Consider the following 24,064-nt stretch of genomic DNA (forward strand, 5'->3'; position numbering starts at 1 on the left):
GGTTTCGAATTTAATTTCACTTAAGCAGGAAAAGCTGCAGAATGAAAAAGAAGCTTTTGGAGGAAAGATGGATGAGCTGGTTAGTATCAGCTATACTATACTGCGATAGCCTTACAGTTTTTTGTCCAGCAAAGGAAATGGCTACATGGTCTCAGTGGGGCAGGCTGCTACTAGCCCTTCTTTCTATTGGCTCTCTCTCGTAACCTCTCCAATTTACTGCATTCAGTGCAACTTCCCAGAGCCCACCTGTGGCAGGTTTCTTGTCTGGTTTACACCCTGTAATGAGCTCCCGTTTCCTACAACAGGAAGCCCAACTTTTTAACATGACGTGATCAGGCTTAACCCCCCTCTTTAGCTTTGTCTGAGGCTTGATAATTTTTTTAAAGTATTGATTTATGTTTGCTATCCCCATATTTTTGTCTTCCCTACATTTCAAGCACATAGCCAGGCCCTTTGCACAGCTTTGCTGTTTGTTTGCACAAAGTAAAATGTCCTCTTTGTGGTATACAGTTTCATGAGTTTCGACAAATATATAGAGTCCTGTATCTACCACCATCTGCAAATACAGCACAATCTCCTCACTCTAAATCCCTCTGGGCTCCCTTTTTGGAGGCAATCTCTCTCTCAAGCCATAATGCCTGGCTCTCACTGTTCTTGGGCCCTGTAGTGGTACCTTTTTTAGGATGTCATATTAACGGAATTATTCAGTAGAGAGTTTGGGGTTTGGCTTTAACTTAGCAAAATTAATTTGAGTTTCATTTTGGAAGGTTTTCAGTGGGTCAAAGGCAGAGCTGCCTTAAGTCAGCAGCTATTCCTGCCTTTTGCATAGGCCTAAACTTAGTAAGAGTGTGCTGGCTCTCCTACAGTGGGGGGGGGAAAGAGAGGAGTGCCTTCGAAGGAAGCCAAGGCGGGGAGGCAGATTTTGCCCCTGATTTATAAGAATTGAGAGATCTAAGGTCCTTTGAAGGCCAGAGTCACCCCTAGGGAGATGGCACACTCTCAGAAGGGACAGCGGGGTCACGTCCCTTGAAGGCAGGACCCCCTGCACAGGGGCCCAGAGCCTCAGCAAAGATTCCTCGACTTTCTCTATGGCATGAAAGTTGAGAGTCGACATACTTTCAATGACTACACAGGAAAATGAAAATATCAGAGGTGAGCTTAATGGACCAAGGATTAGTAGGCTTGCCCATATTTTCTTGATACCATATATGCTTCTTCAACTCCTAAGCAACCCAGTAATGACAGAGATGGAATTTCCTACCAGACTATTGCAGGAGTTCAGAGTCATGTTTAGAAAAGAAAAGTCCTATCAGGAGCTGACATCTATTAAGTGCTTACTCTTTGCCAGGCACTTTTCCAAGCACTTCACTTGGACTGACTCATTTAACTCTCACTGTACCCCTATGAGGTACACGATATCACCTCCCTATTTTTAGATGACAAAACTGAAGTGCAGAAAGCGTTCGCAGAGGGTGAGTGTGGGGACCAGAATCTGAATTCAGACAAACATGGGCAGAGCCCATGTTCTTAACTCCTTGCTGAACCTGTTATGCCTTCCATCATGAGTTTGGTAATTAAGAGTCATACTCCCCAGATCTCCCCCTCCAGGAACAGACCACCCCAGAGTAGTAACGTTCGGTGAGCCACATCCTACTCATAGCCACTTCTCTGCTGAAGGGTCATCTAGGTGGTCCTCTTCGAAATGCTACCTGGCTACACCTGGCTACTCAGACGCTAGCTTGAGAACTGAAACTAAGCAACGGAGAGGGCAATGTCGGTGAGTGACGGACACAAGACAATGACAACCAACATTTACTGAGAATTTAGAATCATGCTAAGTGCTTTTATGGACATAGTCTTTTTCATCTTCCTGGCAATCCTATGAGTTGGGAAATACAGGCAGGTTCAGTAATAACTTATGCACTGTTACAAAACTACTTAGTAATAGAGCTGGGAGAAGAACTCAAACAAACTAACCTCCCAGCTCACATTTTTAACCATCAAACATAGATTTGGGGCTGGCAGCCATGTTGAAAGGTGAACAAGAAGTAGCATCTCAATGAGAAAATGTGACAAAGCAGAGCAGAGAAAAAAGAGGTCATGTGGCCCCAAGGGGCAGAGGGAACACTGGCATTCTAGAAGTTTCCCTGCTGATCTCATAATACTTGACTGAAAGTGGATAAGCAGCCTTAAGTGAGCTTGGCATCTTCAAAGAGAAAATACAACTGAGTAGGCAGTTCTCCAGTAAATGGAGGTTTTCCCTTTCCTTTCCTTTTTGACATTAAACCCAAGCCATGGCAACCATAACAGTCTTGATTTCCCATTTCCCTCTGCCTCCAGTGTTTCGTAACAGGCATCAAAACCTGGACTGGTATTCAACTTGGATTAGGGAATATAACTATGGAAAAAAGGGCAGTAAAAAAAAATGAAGTTTCTTCTTCAACTGTGTTCATCATTGCAAATCTTCAAGACTTACCAACAAACAAAGTCTGGAGAAGGAACTTCAAAAGAAGACACCACATGTGCCAATGAGCAAGGGAAGAGTTGAATGGTGACAATGTCTTACTCTGTTTAACATTCTCTCACTCTCCTTTCGATATCAGAGCAATTATTTGCTTTGGGGAAACCAGCTAGGGCTGATAATCACATGTCCCTCCCCACCACCTCCAAACATACAGAAGGGAACGTGATCCAGGCTGACCAATCAGCATATCTGATTCCACAGAAAGAGAGTTTGCTCTAAGAGCGTGTGATCTAAGTAGGGCCAATCCGTTCTTTTCAAGGATTGCTATGGCTGCCTAGACAACGGTGTTCCCGTCTCTTTCTTTCTGAGATGATGTCCACTAAGGAGTTGCCTGAAGGAAACCTGGGCAGGGGGAGAGATGTTAAAGGCACCAGAGTCTGTCTTACCTGAAATTTTTAACTATCTACTGAGTGAGCACATTCCTATCTTTTGTATTTTTTTAAAAAATATATTTTAAGCCTGATTAATTTTGTTTTCTGTCACAATTGGAAGCACCCTGAATAATGTGTAATCTTCCTCGTGGGGTGGGGGAGTCAATGTCATGACTGTCCCTAACAAGCCACATCACTAAAGCAAGGAGAAGAAAGTATTCTCTGGAGCCCACAAACAAGTCTGTCTTTGGAGAGAGATCATTATTCCTGTACGACTCCACTTCAAACACCTGCTCAATACAAAATGGAAATCCACCGGGCAACCAAGTCAGTCAATTTTCACTACCAGACAAGAGTTGTGAAAGCCAGTATGCTCGAAAAGCGTCCTTCTGGTGTGACTTGGTGTCAGATGCCTTTGAGGGCATTTAGCATCTCTCTCTATTTAACAAGCCAGGAGCCAGTGCATTTTGTGAGTTTTGTATAGCTTCTTCCTCTACTCCTATAAACGGTGCCAATGTCACACAGTAAGATAAGAAACAGCGTCTATGAGGTCTAAATTAGTCAGTTCCAAAGAGTATGTTCTTGGATGTTCAACTGATTTTCTTTTAAAGAAGAAGGGAAGAAAAAAAAGAAAAAGCAAGTGACAAAACCCAAATCTGTAGAGCTTTAGAGCTCGATTTGGGTATTTGCTAAGTGTACTATGCACTGCTTTGTCAATCAAATGACAGTTAATCAATACTCGTCTGATGCCAGCTGATTCTTCTTTTTACCTAAACAGTATTAAAGGTATGCTACCTATGAATATATTTTATCCCAGGCTGTAAATCTATATGCTTTAAAGTAAATACATTATTATCTCTTTTTAAATGGAATGCACTGCATATACAAGGAGATAAAGATGAATTACCAAGTTGTCCTGAAAAATGCCTTTCTGATGCATTATGAAAATGTTTCAGCTTTCAAGGCAATAGTAAATGGATCAGACATTTCCCATCATTTTATATTATGATCTATATCCCAGTCTCTGGGAGAACCCATTAACACCCGGAATATCTTAAGAGTGCCCTTTTTGGGCTGGTGCAGGTGAATTTTTCTTTTCATTTTTCCTCTGTTTGTTTATACCTTCATTTCTTCCCTCAGTCAATATTTATTTAGTGCCTGATGTGGGCTAGGCAATGTCCTAGGTACCAGAAATAATAATGGTGAGCAATAGTAATAATATCTACGGACCCCAACAATTTGCCCTATTTTCCAATTTGTCCTCAGCCAACTAGGCCAATACACACCTAGGGTCGAGCCTTCCTATCCCGCACCATCTCAGCCTGTTCATACATACCAGAGCTGGATTGAAACAACAATGACCTAATCCCTGAATATCACTTTATGGGGACTTTCACATATACTTTTAAATTCTTAAAAACACCCATATGTAAGGAGCAGAGGAGATGAACATAAGCGACTCATTTAAGGTCAAGCACCTGACAAGCCCAGGACTATATCATACTACAGATACCTGATGGCTATGATAATATCTACCTCCCAGATTGCTGTAGAGATTCAATGAATTAACACAGGTATAGCACTCAGAACCGGGCCTGGCGCACAGTAAGAATGCAATAAATGCTAACTGTCATGATGACGGTACCCTTGTTTAGAAACAGACATAAAGCCACTGCCACAGTCAATTTGCCTGTCCGTTTGTGGGTTGGAGCATCCACTGGTCCATCCGTCCACCATTTACTGTGTATGAGGAATGGCAAAACTGCTGAGATTCCGTGTTGAACAAGCCAAAGCTTCCATACCTCTCAGTCTACAGACAGATTTTTCAGTCTTTGGCATTTGTATTTGTTATCAGGTTTCACCCACTACAATGGCAGAGGTGAATAGCTGTGACAGGGATCCCGTGGTCCACAAACCTAAAATATTTGCTATCTGGCTCTTTACAGAAAAAAAGAGTCCTGGCCTAGATTCCTATATCTTTGCATTCTTGTAGCTGTTCTCTCATCATCCCTTGGAATTTAAGAAATAAACAGTGATGGTTTACTTATGTGGGCCAATCAGCTTGTTTATATTTGATGATATGCCCAAAATGCAGAAAAGAACTTTATGATTCTGGCCTTACTGATTTTCCCAGTGGACTTCTTTCTATTGCCCTCTATAGGTGGCTGGATAACCTTGCAAAAATACTCTTCCAAAGCACGAACTCACTCTTCTGTGGTCCTACCGCTCTCTTCCTTTTTACTCTCTCCTTATTATGTCCCAAATGTTTTCAGCTATCCTTGGATCCCTTATGATATCATGTTTGGCCCAATTTTTTGCATTATGTGAACTCACTAGGCAGAGAATACCATTCTTGTGTTTCTTGGCTAGAATTCTTCTTTTTATCAGCATTACTTTGGCTTTTACTGCTGAAGTCTATGCTGCTTGATATGTTGTTGGGCAGTTGGAATTTTTCTTTTTTACATATTATTTTGCACGAGTATTTTAAATATGTAACTGTTGACTTATAGGAAACATTCAAGGTTCTAACGAGAACAATGATTGACTCTTACGTGAATCCAGGCACATTTAGTGTATTATGTTGTTCAATCATTGTTAACAGCCCAAGTTAGGTACTGTTATCATCTCCATCTGCAGATGAGGAAACTGAGGTTTTGAGAGGGGGAATTAATGTTTAAAATGATAAAATATAGTCTATTTATTGAGAACTTAGTATATCTGAGGAACTGTGGTAAGCTCTACATGTAGGTCTTATTTAATTCCCAACATGACTATCTAGGAAAGCAGTACTGATGCTTCCATTAGGCACAAAAGGCTCAGTCAGGTTGCTGACTTGCTTAGGATCCCACCGCAAGTAAGCGGGGGCAGCAGGACTCAATACTGAAATCTGACTGAGGTCAGGAAGCTGTGTTCTGGGGATTCTCACTTAAAACCTATCCTGTGGTTCACTCACAAGGACATCCATCTCCTCCCTCTACCTCCCCTCTGAGTCAGATGTGGTACCTACATGCAGCTCCCTCACTGAGCAATGACCTTAAAATGTTCTGGGTATTTCCTGTCTGTGGTTTGGCGATCAGAACGGTAGAAGGAAAAGACAAAATATGTCATGGCGATGCTTTCAAATCAAATGAGTATCAGCTTTAAGCTCTCAAGGATACCTAATTCTAATGATTTCTTTACTATCTCTTATTTTACAAATGAACCCTAGTCCCAGTACTGATCAGTAATGGAAGATGAATATTGGAACTTCTGTCCATTAATAAATATATGCTCTAAATGAGAAGTTGTCAATGGGCTACTGAAGTTGACTAAAGACATTCCCAAGAGATACCCTTCAGATCTTTAAGGTACAAGGAATTTCAGACCCTACATTTTGATAACTGAACCAAGTCACTCTGGGCTCTTGACACTTCATCTTTGTAGGTGAAGGGATATAGTCTTTCCATATTGCACATTTTGCTTCTATACTTTACCAAGCAGAAATACAGCTTTAATTTATAGTACTGTGGATACTACAAGTTGGGTCTTTTAACTCACTGCTTAGTTTTCTTTTTTCTTTTTCTATTATATGTTGCAGCATAGTTCTGGTTAATGTGTTTGAATATTGGTGCAGGGTCTTCCTGGACCAGGGATGGAACCCGTGCCTCCTGCATTGGCAGGCAGATTCCCAATCACTGTGCCACCAGGGAAGTCCCACTTTTAGTCTTTGAAAACTGCCCCTTATATAAGTAGGTCCCATTAAAGTCAGATAAGTAAGCTAAATATATAAGACGAACGGCAAGACTGCCATCTAGGTCTGCTAAACTCGCTCTATACATTTCTTTTTTTTTCCGGTACACGGGCCTCTCACTGTTGTGGCCTCTCCCGTTGCGGAGCACAGGCTCCAGACGCGCAGGCTCAGCAGCCATGGCTCACGGGCCCAGCCGCTCTGCGGCATGTGGGATCCTCCCGGACCGGGGCACGAACCAGCGTCCCCTGCATCGGCAGGCGGACTCTCAACCACTGCGCCACCAGGGAAGCCTATCTATACATTTTTATAGCTCTCAAAAAGTCCCAACCCAAGGTCCAATTTTAGGGACACCGGACACTAATAAATCAATAAGCCCAGTCTCATTTTTCTGAATCTTCTTACTCAGGCAATGCAAAAACTCCTTCCAGATTTTCATGACAAATGGAAACAGCTCAAGGAGGAGGCTCACTAAATGGATGACACTGGCATCCCCCCTAATCCATTAGAGCAAAGAACTTTCAGAGACCCAGGGACCCCATAGAAACCACCCTCCCACCAGGCAATTGATCATAACTTCAAGATTGGGCCAAATCAGCCCGAAAGGAAGAAAAGAAAATGCTACCAATTTCAGCACATCTCAGAATTATAAAGAAACGGATCCAACTATGAGCTGTTATGAGTGCTACTGTAGTAGTCTTCAAGGCATGCATCTAATATACAACTTAGCATTTGCCATTTTAAATGCCTGGGATGACAGGTGCAGCCTATCTTTTGCCCCGATAAGAGAAGGTTTTTGTACTGAGGAAACAATACTCGTTCTCAGTGGAAAGGGACTTGGGGGGAAGCATCACAAACAAGTGATTTAATAAATGTAAAAGATATAAAGCGGAGCTAAATGCACATGAGGTCCTTAACAAATGTCAGTAAAGTCATGAATGCCTTTTTAGGTCTATCTCAACTATAAGATTATATAAATAAGGGAATGGATATCCATCCTATATAACAGGTATAATATATGCTGTATCGACAAGTAATGGAACTTCCCATGAGGAACGTCTTGCCCAGGCTGCTACATTCCTAACTTCATGGACAAAAGGAGGGCATCACGCTGCTCCGAATGGGAGGCAGAGATTCAAACCTCTACTCATGTCACTTCTGTTTTCCCCACTCCAAACAGCCATCTCCTGCAGAGCTGTCACCTTGAATTCTTTGCTTCTGCCACTACTTTAGGGTCAAGCCCCAGGCTGGAGAGACAGCAGGGTCACCCTTAACCAGTGACTGACATTCACTGTGTACCTGCTGTGTGTATGGCCTGACGTCAGGCACTACAGAGGCGGAAAGAACGGAAGCTACAACCTTGAGAAATCAGAAAGAAGGACATACAACCTTCTGAGGGGATGAAGGGCAGAGAACCAGAGACACTCGAGTTTATTTATAGAGGGACTTCACTCAGTGTTCTGTACACCTTCCCTCTGGTCCATGGCTTCTCAAACTTGGTATTATTAACATCTGGGCCAGGTAATTCTTTGTTGTGGGAGCTGTCTTGTGCATTGTAGGATGGTAAGCAGCATCCCTGTCCTCTAGCCATTATGTGCCAGTAGCAGGGCCCCCACCCCCTTCACTTCTAGTTGTGACAATCAAAGATATCTGTAGACATTTGTATACATTTCCACTGGGGGGCAGAATCGTCCCTGTTGAGAACCGCTATCTGGTCCCAGTGCACCGTAACATCCTCATCCTAACAGCTCCAAGCTAACCCCATCCTCAGAATTTAACCACAGAGCTAGCTCCATGTGAAAAAGGAGGCCCTTTCATCTGTTCCAAGATATTAAACATGAAATGATATAGACACACCTCAGAGTTTGGAGTCACGTCTTATACTTGTTATACTCCACCTGAATCCCCAACTTAACATAGAGATTGCACATAATACGTGCAACAATTGTTTTTTAGATGTTGATACCTATCTAATATTGGCTTTGTTTGGTAATCTTGGGCATTTTGTATAATGGGTTAAAAATCCAGTTCTGAGAAGAGATCTTCAGCAGCCCGACAAAAGCCTCCCTGGCCGAAAAAAGGAGAAGAACTCTTGCTTTCGGATGACCATCCAACATGAGTACCAGGCAAGTGTTCAGAGATCACAGTCCATCTCTCAGAACTTTCTGCATCACCCGCAGGGGTGCTTGCGGGGGTCATACTCCCAAGCAGGGTCTAACCACTGTTATCGTGAGGTGTGGGTGACTGTATCTCACCTGAGTCAAGGTCTGACCTCAGGGCAGAAGCACACACTAGCTGAGAAACTTTGGGCAAGCTGTTTTACCTCCACAGGCTTCAATCTCTTCTTGATCTCTAAGATGGAGATTTAGAAATTTCCTTTCCTTTCTTTTTTTTTTTTCTCTCCATCCTAAGTACCTTTAAGGATGGTTCAGACAATCAAATAAGATGCCAGCAAATATTCAGATCTAACTCAGTACTACTATGCAGAGGGTGACTATACATTCAGTTTTCTAGGATTTCATGAGCCCTTGTGCATTAGCCCACCTGTGATTTGTGGTAGCACAGACATTCCCCCAGACTCATTTACATAATTGTTCTGTCTGAGAATCACGGAAGGAAAGAAGGAAGGGAGAGCAGGACAAAGATGGAGACAGAACGAGGAAAGGAATTGTCTTAAACACCAGTCAGTTCAGCTGCTCTCCCACAGTTCTTTTTTTTTTTTTTTTTTTTTGCGGTACGTGGGCCTCTCACTGTTGTGGCCTCTCCTGTTGCGGAGCACAGGCTCTGGACGCTCAGGCTCAGTGGCCATGGCTCACGGGTGCAGCCGCTCCGTGGCATGTGGGATCTTCCCGGACTGGGGCATGAACCCGTGTCCCCTGCATCGGCAGGCGGACTCTCAACCACTGCGCCACCAGGGAAGCCCACACAGTTCATTTTTTATCCCTCCATTGTTCAGGTGACAGGACGAAGGTTTTATTTTTAATTTTTTTTTAACATCTTTATTGGAGTATAATTACTTTACAATGGTGTGTTAGTTTCTGCTTTATAACAAACTGAATCAGTCATACATATACATATGTTCCCATATCTCTTCCCTCTCACGTCTCCCTCCCTCCCACCCTCCCTATCCCACCCAACTAGGTCGTCATGGAAGCAACCTAAGTGTCCATCAACAGATGAATGGATAAAGAAGATGTGGCACATATATACAATGGAATATTACTCAGCCATAAAAAGAAACGAAACTGAGTTATTTGTAGTGAGGTGGATGGACCTAGAGTCTGTCATACAGAGTGAAGTAAGTCAGAAAGAGAAAAACAAATACCGTATGCTAACACATATATATGGAATCTAAGAAAAAAAAAAAAGGACGAAGGTTTTGAACTCGTGTTCAGTTACCAGGCTGGACCACAAGAGTAACAGTGGTCTTCTATGTTATCTTCTTCCAGCAGGAAGCGCTTCTCCTGCCTTTCCTAACTTCACCCAATGAAATCCTTCAAGGGCTAACTCAAATCTCCACTTCTCAGTGAAGGCCTTTCTTTGGAATTTCTGTGCCCCCAATGCTCTGGGCACTTTTAGGGTACACTTCTCTGGTGCATTTCTCACATCTCATCCTCCAGCATAAGTTCCCAAAGGCAGGTAGAGACCATGCCTTAAAAATCCAATGCCCTGGCACCTTCCATTGGTTCACTAGAAATCTTTGATCAGAATATGCTAAGGAGAGACATATTTTCAGAGTCCTGGGAGAAAGAGTTAGGCCAGAGGAACTTGTTCATGCAAGGATGCCCTCATTAAACATAGAGTTGAAGCACTAGAGCCTGAAAACTCCCCAATAGCCAATCAGCTAGACAGATAGGAAGTCGAGAGGGAAAGTCATTTTCCTTGGCAGCTGAGACGCATTTAACAGCCAAAGGAGAAAAGCACATTACCTTTATCCATAGCTCATAGGCACCCTGCATACTAATTGCATATCAGCTCTCTCCTTTGTTTGGTTAAATGCAGTCTCTTCCACAAGCCCATGATACGACAACTTTAAATGGGCTCTGACCTCTGATCAGCTCCCACCAAGCAGTTTAGCGGGAAGAAATGCACTGTGTCCAGACATCATCAGCCGTGCCTGTGCTCTTTCCAAGCGGCATAATCCTGTCCTTTGTCATATGCACAGCCTGTTTCCTTTGGGCTGAGAGTGAAAAAGAGCAATGGGAACTGTCTGTGAGCACTGTAAGCCCTGTAGAGCAGGCTCATGACTTCCCTTTTGGATCAAACTACCAACCACAGACCTCATGGGTGCATTTGGTCCCAAGACTAGCAGATTTGTCCAACCTACCCCTCACCGGTTGACTGTCCTCACAGCACCCTGTAAATCACAAATCAGATCTTGTCACTCCCCAGTTTGAAGCCCTTCAGTGTCTCCCCACTACTCTTAAATCTATATCTCAATATGATACACACTATACTATGGTTTTATAATATATACATACACACACCTCCATAAGTATCCAGGTATTTGTAATAGTCATCTATATTTTGTATAACTTATATAATGTGTATACATATAACATATACACATATATGACATACATAACGAATACATATACCATACATACATATGAAACATATATAGAAATGTGTATGTATATTTGTAGCTACATGTATGTGATATATGTTAAAAGCACAGGCTCTTTATAACAAAATAATGAACTGCACTTTTAAATAGGTGAATTGTAAGATAATGTGAATCATATCTCAACAAAGTTGTTATAAAAAAACAAAATATATGTTCTAGAGTCTGACTGTCTGGGTTTGCATCTCTCTTCTGCCACTTAACTTGCTACATAACCTTGGGAAACTTGCCTCTCTATCTGTCAGTCTGTTCATATGTAAAGTGAGAATAATAAAACGTATCTCAGAGGGCTATCGTGAGAACTGAGCTAACACGTAAAGAGATTTGAACAGTAGTCGGTACAGAGTAAGCATTTAATAAACTGTTAATTTATTAACATTTATAGCCTGTCTCTTTTCATGTCTGGGCACTCTGTTCCTTGACCTCTACCCTCTGGCTGTGTTGAACTTTTACGCTTTTCCAGAAAGGTCATGCTTCCCCAGGATTTTGTAGATGCTACCCCAGTCTCAGCCGCTCCAAGTCCCTTTTCCTTGATTAACTCCTATTTATCTTGCCAGCCTCAACTTAATCATCATTTCCTTAAGGAAGATTTTCCTTACTTGCAAAATTAGGTTAAAATCTCCTAATTTTATGTTCCTATACATCTTGTACTTCTCCCATAAGACACATTCTTCTCACGTAAACGTTTAAAACATCTGTCTTTCTTGCTCGGCTGCACATTCCAGAAAGACAGGGGCCCTGGCGGTCCCTCTGGTCTGCGCAGCAGTTGGCCAGAATAACCACTCAACTAATATTGGCTGCATGCGATTGAATTTCTTTCTGTAATTCTGTCATTTTTGTAGTGAGAACTGCTTACACGATGGCTTGAATAATGCCAAGAACCTTCCTGCTGAAGTCACTTCCTTTCTTTTTTGACCCGTGAAAGTTCCTGCATCATAAATAACTTCTAAGTGTCCAACTCTACTTAACTTTTCTCTTTGGCTTACAGAATAAAAATCCTATCAAATATTTCCATGAACATTGCAGCCACATCCCGTCCGGGACACTGCCAAAAGGAGAAGATCCCTGGGAGGCTCTCACGGAAACCTGAGACGTTGTCTTAACTCAGGCTTTTGGAGAAGAAAGCAAATCCTGTTTACTCTATGCTGATAATGACAAGCCCTTCCCCAAAGCTAAATCCAAATGTGCTTATTTGCTGGAAAAAAAACCAGTGGCGGCCCATCCCACTTCCTCTGTCCCGTAGAGCTGGGCTCCTGCTTCCCGTGACCCTGCTGTCTGGGGGCTGTGCTCACTCCCCCATGTCTGCGAAGTCTATCTCCATCCCCACCCATCACACTTCCCCTCGACTTCTCCTCTGGGGAGTTCGGCAGGTCACCTCCACGAGCTTGGTCTCCTACCCCCGTCTCCAGCACAAACTGCAGCCAAGGGTTATCTTACTTTTTTTTTGTTTAACTTTTTAAAAACCATTTTCGCTGCTATTGAATGTTTCACTGGGTATGTGCTTTAATACCCTTACTAGACTATCACCGACTTGTGATCAAGGAACTTTTGTGCTGCGTCCTTCCATCCCTGCACTGAACTTCGATCGGTGATAGCTGCACGAATGCTGTTCAATAGGAATTTATAGGAGGGACGGGCATCCATACACTGGGCACTTATGCTGTGCTTAGCACCATGCCAAGGACGTATATCGTGTAGGTACTCTTATCACACTCATTATGCAGATAAGCAACTTGAGGCTTTCCAAGATTTAGGCACTTGCCTAAGGTTGTACCGCCAGAGCCAGAAGTGGAATCCAGTCGGTCTGCCTTCAAAGCCCCCACCCAGGTAACCATTATGCTGTCCGATACTACTGTCCCTCAAAGAAGAAACTTAGGCATTTGCTTCCATCTTGTGTCCTGAAGGGTTCTGGATATTTTCTCCTCTGTCTCTCCTTATTTCTTTTGTTTATATTCACCCTCGCCACCTTTCCCCACTACTCCTTGGGAAGACAGGGTGCCGAAGCAGTTGAGATTCAAAGACTGGTAAAGCTTAGAGCAAGGTGGGAGGAAAAGCACAACACAAGTATGTTTTGTGCTCTTTCCTCCCACTCAAATGAGCAGAATTAAACTCAAGTCCCTTCCTTAGAGGAGAATAAAGGTAATTTCCTTCCTTATTCTGCATACTGAGAGTTTCTTATTCACACTGTCATCCCATTCAATTCCTAGTGTCATCGTGGAATACCAACATTCCACTTGGCCTCTGCTGGGAAGAAAGAAAAAAAATCCAACGCAGGTGACTTCTGGTTGCATAAGAATATTCTACAACAGTGAATATGATTAACGAGAAAGGAGACAATAGAGCCAAACTCTCGGGCAAGCCTCTTGCCACTGAAGATGGCCTGGTAGAAGTTAGTTTATCTCCTTGTCTGAAAATACTCTGTCTTTGGCATTAACCGAGAAGAAGACAACTTTGAGGATAAAAACAAGCCAACAGATGCTTGAAAGCGTATTAGCTGTGGCTTGATAGAGAAATTAAAGTCGTCTCGGTTCCACAGACAAAAAAACCAAACATGGCCCTCCCTTAGTAAGTGCTGGAATTGGTTCTCCTGCATGCAGCCAAGTAGTGAACCTCATCAACTCTTCAATCAAACTAGAAAGCTGATAAATGTCCCCAACTGCCTTTTTACCTCCTCTCCCCATCCCCACGTGCACATGAGGAAGACAATGGCTCAGCAACGGGGGAGGCTGGCTAAGGCAACACTGCTGGGACAGCGGGGGGGATGTTGACGCAGAATGATTAATCCATCACGCTGATATGAAATCACATCTCCCTCCCGCCCAAGGGAAAAGCGCCTGGGGCCCGGCAAATGCATCCTCCTCCCGCATCAGGGATCAACCCCTAAGCGTGGGGGGAGAAGCTGAGCCAAGGCAGCTTAAGACCCCCGCGCACGTGGGTGGGTGAACACGTGGAACCAGGTGGCGGAATCACCCAGGCTTTGGGACTGGCTCTGGGGGAATGATGAGAGTTGTACCTCCAGCAGCCTTTCCGATGAGACTCCATTATTATTTCTCTATTGTAAAATTGTGCTTTTTCTCATTTAGTATCTCTGGTTTATTCAGGTTGGAACTGTTCATCTGAGACTCTTTTATATGTGGCTTTCTCGCTACATTATTTATGAGAAATGTATCTTTATGATCTAATACAGTATTCCTGTATGCCTATAAATAACAAACCGACTTTGGGATGAGGTGCCAGAAGAACTGTACGACCGGCAGTTCTCTATGTAAATAGCTGAATCCCCAGCAGATGATCTCTGCTAAGGATAACAGAGAGAAGGAGGGCCCTGGCAAGTTTCGGGGTTCCTCTGATTTGTTACCCAAATGTTACTGTTAGGTCGGTAGGCCCTTCTCTCCCAAGGAGCTGAACTATTCAGTTTTTACCATCACAGAAGAGGAGGTATGTTCCACTTTTTACTATAATCCTGTAGCCTCTCTCATGCTTCCTTCTACTCACTGATGAGATACTTCAGAAAGGAGGAGAAACAGGAGAAGAAGATGGAGGCAAAGAAATAGGAAAAGGGGAAAGTTTGTTTATTTAGCACCCACATACACGGACTAAATGATCTGAGTAGCGTAGCCAACTTCAGGTAGCTGGTAGGTACGGCAGAACCCAGTTATGCCACATTCTAAAGCTTCTGAGTTCCTTCTCGTGGAGAAAGGCAGAGCGGATTAGAACAAGTGTAAGAACACAGGATGAGGCCCTCAAATTCTAAGGATGCCTCCAGCAAGGCAGCCGTGGCCCCAGTAAGCCAGCCCTGAGCCTCCATCAGAGAAAGAAATGGCCTGGACCCGGGAGCTGTTTCAGTGATGCTCTATTTGAAGAGCTTCTCTAAGTTCTTGCTCCCGGATGCCCTATTAGGCCATCACCTCTCTGGCGTTCACCTGTTCAATCTGTGTCAATGGTTCTCTGACCCTTCTGCTCAGCTGCTCAGTGGGGCATCTCTTGTGGGCCTTTTCTTGGGCTGGCATTTCCCACCAAACACTTGGCCTCTCCCTTAGAGAGGTGCTCAAGGAGCAAGATCCAGTGCATTCACAACTGAACTATTCATCTTCAGTCCTAAACTTGCTGTTGCCCCTATACATTTCTGTTAACTGTGCCACAGCTGTCTGACGGACAAGGTGCACAAGACCAGAAGCAGCCCAGCTTCCCTCCCTCTTGACTTTCCACGTCCAATGAGTTGCCAAGATTCGTCAGTTCTCCTTCAAGATGATCGTTCCCATTTGTTCTCTCTCTCTCTCTATCCTAGTTTAGGACTTCATGAATCCTCAACAAAGATATTATAATAATCTCTTAACTTAGATGCGAGGTCTCACTCCCTCTGTTTCTCTGTACTATCCAGATTGGTTATCAAACATTCCAAGGTTCAAAAATTTCAATCCTTTCATGCAACAAATATTAGTGAGCACTTACTAGGGACCAGGCATCATTCTAGACTCTGAAAAACAAAAGTTCCTGTTGTCATGAAGTTTACATTTTAATGAGGTGGACAAGATGAAAATAAACACACATATACACAACACGCTATGTCATGTTGTGATAATTGCTCTTAAGAGGAATAAAGCAGGTAAAAGTACAGCCCAGGAATCAACAAACACTTCCTGTAAAGTGCCAAATAATAAATATTTTAGGCTTTGTGGGCCACATGATCTGTCTCAACTACTGAACTCTGCTGTTGTAGTGTGAAAGCAACCATAGACAATACACGTGAGCCTGGCTGTGTTCCAGTACAACATTACTTACAAAACCAAGCGGTGGTAGTGGTGTGACGTGGCCCACAGGCCATACTCTGCCAACTCCTGGTATAGACTTGATAGCAGGAACATGCTCTTTTTTTAAGGGAATCTAAGAATACCTCTTTGATGAAGTGATATTTAAGCCATAAAGAGATCCTCTATGCATAGACTGTGAAAGAGGATTCCATGCAGAGGGAAGCATAAGTACTAACGACGGGTGGTGAAAACATGCTTGGTGATGAAGCAAGGAAGCCAGGGTATCTGGGCCTAAGCAAGAAAGGGGGACAGAGCTCACAGAGTATCTTCCATGGACACCCTTCATAATGCCTGGGTTCCACTGTTGCATGTACAACAGTCATGAGTTTTCATGATGGTGCCTTTGATTATTATAATGAAAATATAATGAATATTTGCTATTTTTCTTTGCCCAGCACCCAGTCCCCCTCCCAGTAACACCACCTCAGTTTTCCTTTTGAGAACTGACCCCTTCTTTATCTCACTCCCAGGCACTTCCCACCGTAGCTCCAGCAGTGGAATATGAGCCAGGCCATGCTAACCAGCAGATTCCAACATCCGGGTCATGATGACTCATTCAAGGATGGGCATATGGCCCAAGTCAGTCCAGTCAGAGTACAAACAAGGACTTTGTTGGATTTATATTCGGAAGGTAAGCCCTCTTCCTGTTCACCAGCAGAGGTGAGGACCAAATACAAGATTGGGAAACAGAGCTAAGAGACGGTAAGAGAAAGACAGAGACTGAATTTTGGTCACATTATTCGAGCCACTGAATCTAGCCTGACGCTGGCTACCACTGAACTTTTCTACCACACAAGGCAATAAATCTCCCCACCTCTGGCTTTGAGTTGGATTCACAGAAATCACAACCAAATGAGTCCTGACAGATAAACAAGTGCTATTCCATTTGCCAAGAAAGCACTCTCATGTGTTTTTTTCCCCCCAATCCATACTCAAGACCTAGTTCAAATACTCCCTCCATTTACAAAGCTTTCAAAATTCTCTCTGGGATACCACGCTACTACATCTAGAATCTGTAATTCTGGAGTCACTTTGCTTCTATCCTTCTAAGAAGCTTGTTTTCTGCTTGGGCTCTCACATATTGGCACGTGTGTTTCATCTCCCTGATAAGATACCTCCCTGAAAGAGTAGGAACATTCACCACTTCATCTCTATATCGCCATGACTCCAATAACAGTAAAGATATCTTATATATAAATGTATGTGTATACACGTACATTTACACACACATATACACACGTGTGTATACCTGTATACACGCGCACACACACACACACACACACACACATATATTTAATGAATAAACACTACTAAGAACACCCTACTCTTTTCATCATAATTATCAATTACCAGGCTGCAGTACAGAGTTTCATCAAAAACTAATTCAAAAGGCTAAATGCATCAGACCACATTTAAATTTCTATAAATCTTATGTTAATTTAAATGGCTTTAGATTTAATTAAAAATGTTCTTCAGTTGATAGTAATGTAACTTGGATAATTAGCATCAAGTGGCATCTAGAGGACATATTTAAAAAACGAATCTAGAGTATAAAGAGACCTAATTAACAATCAGAATAACATTTTATAATTATGCTTTGTTTATAGGGGCTATAATGTCCAATTCATTGTTCAATGAAACTGGTCACTAATGAAGATCAAAATTATGTTCTCCCTGGCGTCTCCATGAAGATGCCTCTTAGATGCGCTGGCTTTTATGATGCCTACTTTTGCTGCTTTTTAAAGGCCACTGCTGACTGGTACTTAATACCTTTGTTCTGTAATTAAAGTTAAACTATACCATGCCTCATCCTGCACGCTAATTTTACACCTTTTTGGTTATTAAATGAACGGGCTTGGCTATAAACTTAAATTCTCTTGTGTAAGACCTAAATAGATACCTTTGTAATACGGAAAACCTAAGGTTGACAAAGACATTGATGCCCGTGGGAAGAAAGACAGGGCCTGGTACCTGAATGAAAGCAAGGCCCTGAAGCCTAGGGGCACGGAGGCCCCATGTGGAGAGTTAGGGAAGTAGGTGCTGGAGAGGTGGGGAGTGTGACAGGGCGATTGGTAAGTTCAGCTGCAAGTGATGAAGTGAAAGTGATGGAGAGACATCCACGCAGAGAAGTCCAGGTTTTTGGAAATGTGGAACTACAAATGAGAAGACAGTTCAAGGCAAATACAGATTTGAGGGTCGCCTGAAAAGGGCAATTATTGAAACTGTACCTAAGTATGGGATTTTCCATAGAAACGTGAAAAAAGAAAACTAAGGACTGACCCAGGGGCAAGTCCATATGTGGTGCCGGGAGTGAATCCACGTCCCTGAGTAAGTGAAAGAAGAGGTAGTGAAGGAAGTGGAGGAACAGTTACAGATGTGGGAAAACGGTGGGAAGAGCGGCGTCTCTAGAAGCCAGAAATGAAGGGAATAAGTGGACAACTGTGGTCCAGTTCTCTTTGCCGCTCGGTATGATGCAACGTGCTACGGAGTTCAGGGAAGTTGAAGCTCACTGTGACAGAGGTCATCAGGCACAGTGGGTAAGACTGCCTGGATTCAGATCCTGACTCTGCCAGTGTCCCTCTGTGGAACTGAGGACAAAGTTCACGGCACTCTGTGCCCCAGTTTGCCCCTCTATAAATCACGGTGATGAGCCAGCTTCCTCTAAGATTGTGCTGTGGATCAAATGCATTCACTCATGGCAAGAGACCGGCATCTTGCACAGAATAAGCCCTCTGTGTGTGTTTGCTCTATTTATACTTTAGCTTTTCTGGAGCAAAGTGGAAAAAGCTGAACCTGAACTCAAATGAGAGCTACCAGCAAAGTGGTGGCAAAACGATTGAGCTGTGACTGTCTTAGCCTAGTGGTCCCCAACCTTTTTGGCACCAGGAACCGGTTTCATGGAAGACAATTTTCCACGGACTGGGGAGGGGGGCGATAGTTCAGGTGGTAATGCGAGCGATGGGGCACGGCAGATGAAGCTTGGCTCACTTCCTGCTCTACAGCCTGGTTCCTAGTAGGCTGCGGACTGGTAGCGGTCCGCAGCCCGGGGGTTGGAGACCCCTGCTTTAGCCTACATCAGAATCACCTACAGCTTACTGGCCCTATTCCTGAGTTTCTGATCAACAGGTCTAGGGTGGAGCTTGAGAATTTGCATGTCGAACAAGTAGACCATAGCTGATGCTCCTAATTTAAGGACCATGCTCTGAGAACCAGTCTTTGAGTGGAAGGAAAGACCCTACAATTTTGGGAATTCAACCCAGGCCTTCAATCCCTATCTTCAAAAGGTGTTTTCTCTTCTGACCCTAGCTGTGTTCAGGATATCTACCAGTCCAAACTGAACTGATATCTGAACACTCCTACAAGTCCTAAGCCAATTTCTGAGTACCTTCTTCTGTGAACATACAAGGGCTAGGTACAATTTTAGAACTTGATGGGTTCCCTGAAGTCCAAGTGGAACAGCAAAAACCATCACCGACACAACAGTCAGCACGTAGAGTGCTGACCTTGTACCAATCACTGTGCTGATAACCAGTACATATACTGTACCATCTACTTCTCCGAACTCCTGAGAGAGTCAGGCATTATTACACCACGTCACAGAGTAGAAGGAAGCCTAGAAAGGTAAAGTGACACATCCCAAGGCACTGGCTGACAAATGACAGAAACCGGGATTAAACCTGTTCTCTCGACCACTCAACTACACAGCTCTTGCCTGCTCTTTTTACCCCAGGAGACATGTGCATTATGAAACGTCAGCAACTGCTGTCTGCCTACATGATTCCTCCATATCTTTTCCAGGATAAAAGTTTCCAGATAATCGAACTGTTCTTTATGAGGTATGGCTACTAGTCCTTTAGCCAGACTACTCAAGGTCCTCGGAGTGTGCCCAAGGTAGTCATTATCCTGAAAACTGAATAGGTGGGTGTGGTTATCCAGAGAGGAGTATAAACAATCGTTCTGAGCCCATGGGTTAAGCAACTGTTTCCAAGAGACATTATCTCCTTAGGGTTATTATTATCTTCTACTGCTTGTTCTTACTCAGCTATCAGCTAAAATTACTGATTTATTTACAGATGTTTCTTACTGCATTCATTCATTCTTACTTCCATTCTTTATTGTATTCCTCTCTCTTTGTTTTGTACGTGTAGAAACTAAAGCTTAAAGAGAAAAATAGACTTGGATAGGGTCACTCAGATCGTAAATGCTTGAGCAAAGATTCAAACCCAGCTACGTTAGATTCCACCACGAAATACGCAACCAGATTCCAGCCTCCCAAGAGTGTGAGCAGTCTGATGACTCAAAAAGACAAACTTCTCATTAAGCTGAAAATGAAATTGCCGAAACTTCTCCTTCCACACCATATGGCTGAATCCCAGATGACAGGAAGCTCATTTCTGCAACACACTAGGCTCACTCCACTGAGTAGGTTGATGTGAGATTTGTGGGGTGGTCATTTCCTCTTCTTTTCAGCATTGGTAGCAGCATTGGTGTTTATTATGATGCTTCCTTTCTACATTTTTACACAAAAAAGCAAATGCTTCTGATGATGGATAGAGACAGATTTTATCCTAAATCATTCTGTAAGTGAAACATCACAAGCACAAGAAACAACAGCAGCAAAATTATCCACCTGCCTTCAAGCGACCAAATGCTACAATCGTCTTCCAATCCTTAGTTTATGTCACGATGGGGGGGGGCGGGGGGGAAGTTCTTACATGATACCATCATAGAGTTTTGTACACTAGGATGAAACCACAGTGTTTGGACATCTAACATATCTGTATCTTTGCAAAGTCAGATCTTAAAGCAGTGAGGTGACTCACGAAGCCCCAAAGACTGATGGGAAGTGCCAAACACCATTTGTACAAAATGATCTCGGCATGAGATACCATCACTTTTTCCCCTGGCCAGTTATTTTAGAACTGGTAGAGCAAAAGACTCTTGACTAAGAGGATAGCTTAATGTTTCTGCATTTTTTCCCCCCAAAACTTAGAACTAACGTAGAAAGTGCCATTTCTACGAATAATAGAGAAAAACATTCATTGTGAGAGTTGGCAAAGGTCTTAGAACTACATTTATGTGTAGCCATGTGCACTGAGGGTGGAGTCCATAGGCAAGGATTTGAACATCAGTCTCACTACTTACTGGGACTTGATCTTGGCAAGTTTCTTCACCTCTTCAAGCCTTAGTGTACTCATCTAAAAATGGGACCAATTTGAGGAGGCAGCAAAGTATAGTGCTTTTAATGTGACGCAGTCTGTATTCAAATACCTGGCTGGGAATCCTGGCTCTCACCCTTTACTATGGCTCACCTCTCCCTATAGCTCAGTTCCGTCATCTGTAAAATGGGGATGATAAAAACGGTGCCTGCCTCACAAGGTGTTGGTGAGGTCTAAATGCAATAATGCATATAAAGCATGCTACTTGGATCATGCAAGTGGTCAGTAGACTTCACCTTTTTTTCTTTTAAAGACTATCTACTTAAGGGGTTTTAAAAATGAGTTCTAAGAGGTCTCCCAAGGACAGAGTGGGAGGGAAGAAAGAAGCTATACAGCTTAACCTTTATGCCTTAAAACCCCATCCACAACCCAGAGCAGTGCTGTTCCTTTTTTTTTTTTTTTTTTTTTTTTTTTTTATTTCGGTACGCAGGCCTCTCACTGGTGTGGCCTCTCCCGTTGCGGAGCACAGGCTCTGGACGCGTAGGCTCAGCGGCCATGGCTCACGGGCCCAGCCGTTCCGCGGCATCTGGGATCTTCCCGGACCGGGGCACGAACCCCTGTCCCCTGCATCGGCAGGCGAACTTTCAACTGCTGCGCCACCAGGGAAGCCCAGTGCTGTTCTTTTACACATTTTATTGATTGGGGTTTGGTATGAAATTTTATTTTTAAAAGTTTCTGTTGCTAAGTTTTAAAAAATTGTTTGAAACTTCTGCTCTCGACAACTCTCATTTTACAGATAGGAAAAAGCAAGGCCCTGAAAGACAAAGGAATTGTTCCATCCCAGTGAGCACCTCACCAGCGATTAGACCGCCCCTGGCTCGCTGCCTCTGCACCCGGCCCTCCCATGCCATTGAGCTCTGTCAGGATGGCCACTGCCATCTTCTGACTCTGCTGAGCCTGGTGCTGGTCAGAACGATGCTGAAGTTTTGACACTGACAGAGGAAAGCATAATGGGGCCAGTAAGAGTGATAGGGGAGTCAGGGGTAAATACAGGTGGGAGAGTAGAGGGTGAGTGTGTGTGTGGGGTATGTGCGTGTGCGTGCATGTTCACATGTGTTACTGTGTTAGGCACTCAAGATGCACTAAGTATGAGAGGCTGGTGGAATATGTAGATGAAAAGGAAGACCTAGAACTCAGGGAAGATGCCAGGCCTGGAGATGGAAACTTAGGAGTCACCTACAAAGAAAGTTAGATATGAATGTGTATTATATCAGATAGAGAGACAGACAGACAGGCCAGACAAGCTGATGGACTGAGGGTGGAGGTGATGAACAGAGGGAAGACAGCACTAATAGAGAAGAAAGAAGATGCACGGTGCAACTAATAATGTAGACAGCAAATAATAAGTTCAAGTACAAATAACATAATAATTTAATAACATCTAGCACTTAGTGAACACTTCCTATTTTTTAGCCAACTTACTAACCACTTTCCATAGATTATTTCATTCAATCCTTCCAGTCTCAGAAGGTAGATACTTCTATTACCCCCATTTTACAGATGAGCAAAACATAGGTGTAGAGAGGTTAGCTAGCTTGCTTTAGGTCACACAGCTATTAAAGGACAGAGATAGCATTAAAAATATAGTGGGTTAATTCCAGAGTCTGAGCTTTTAACTGGTACTCAGAGAGCAAGAGAAGGAAAAGCAGGGTTAGTATTAATAGCAGCAGCACTGAACGAGTACTGTTTTGTGCTCGGCACTGTGGTAAGCGTGTATAAGATGATCTAACACAATCTGATTGAGCCCTAGGGAGAACTAGAGGAGGTAGATGTTCTTAGCCCAATCGAGCAGAAAAGGAAACTGGTTCAGTGCTGTTGGTAATTTGTCTAAAGTCACACAGCTAGTAGGTGACAAAGCCGGATGAAAAGCTAGGTTAGCTCCAGTACCAGAACTCTTAAACCACCCTGCTAGACCATGTCGGTGTACAGCCAAATTCAATGACTCCAATAGTGGAACCAACAGAGAAATTCCTGTTTTTACAAATAAATTCTTGGGTCCTTACAACAGAACTTCTAATTCAGTTAAGTCATGCTTGGATCTGTGAACCTGAACTTTTCAGAAGTTCCCTACATGCTTCTTAACTTACAACCAGGTTTAGTAATCCCTATAACAACGTATACAAGTCTTGACTGCTTACTGAAGGACTGCCAACCTGTGAGGATTTTAGTACATTTCTTGGTATGAGCACACATCCCCACCCGAAGCTTGATGATGGCAGACGTGCCACAAAGACTCATGATTTGAGAAACTTTTAAGGTGGGGCCTGGGAGGTTCATCGTCCTTGCTTTGAGAGAGTAAAATTACCTTTACAGGTAATTAGCCAAAATCACTCTTCTAGACACCACTTAACTTTTCCTCTAAAATGTACACAGTAGCATTAAACCAGTTCAATGACTGAAGTTTACTTACCTAAAACTCTTAATCTCTCAGCTCCTACTACCACTTCATTGCTATCTGCAGAGAAGAGCAATTTTCCAGAAACTGTCTTTACCTCGAACTTTTTGCCATAAGCTTCTACAGCTTTTGGCCCTAGAAGGGGGAGAGAGGGAATACGTTAGTTCCGTTGCATTCAATTATAAAGAGCTTTTCACAGAACAGATACATCTGGCAAGACTGTACTGGACTTTAATGTAAATGGATTGGTTTTCAGCAGCTAGCTGTGACAATCAGCCTCATGACTAGCCATATCTTGTCAATTACTTTTAATCATATGCTCTCCAGCTATGATTGTAAAAACCATTACGTCCTTCCTCCAAACCAACGCTTGAGTGAGATTTCCCTCAGCTA

At 43.2% G+C, this 24,064-nt stretch overlaps 1 protein-coding gene across 2 annotated transcripts in view; it reads right to left on the minus strand.

The window, feature by feature from the left end:
• SGCD (sarcoglycan delta) overlaps window positions 1–24,064 on the minus strand; it is a 418,608-nt gene that overhangs the window by 123,803 nt on the left and 270,741 nt on the right. For both annotated transcript variants that reach the window (XR_004349344.1, XM_032628152.1), the window contains exon 5: window positions 23,687–23,806. Coding sequence is in view for 1 of the 2 variants with exons in the window: in XM_032628152.1 (XP_032484043.1) it covers window positions 23,687–23,806 (120 nt within the window). In the remaining variant the exon portion in view is untranslated. The remainder of the gene's footprint in view (window positions 1–23,686; window positions 23,807–24,064) is intronic.

Source organism: Phocoena sinus, chromosome 3 (genome assembly GCF_008692025.1).
Source record: "Phocoena sinus isolate mPhoSin1 chromosome 3, mPhoSin1.pri, whole genome shotgun sequence".
In the NCBI taxonomy this organism is placed as follows: domain Eukaryota; kingdom Metazoa; phylum Chordata; class Mammalia; order Artiodactyla; family Phocoenidae; genus Phocoena; species Phocoena sinus.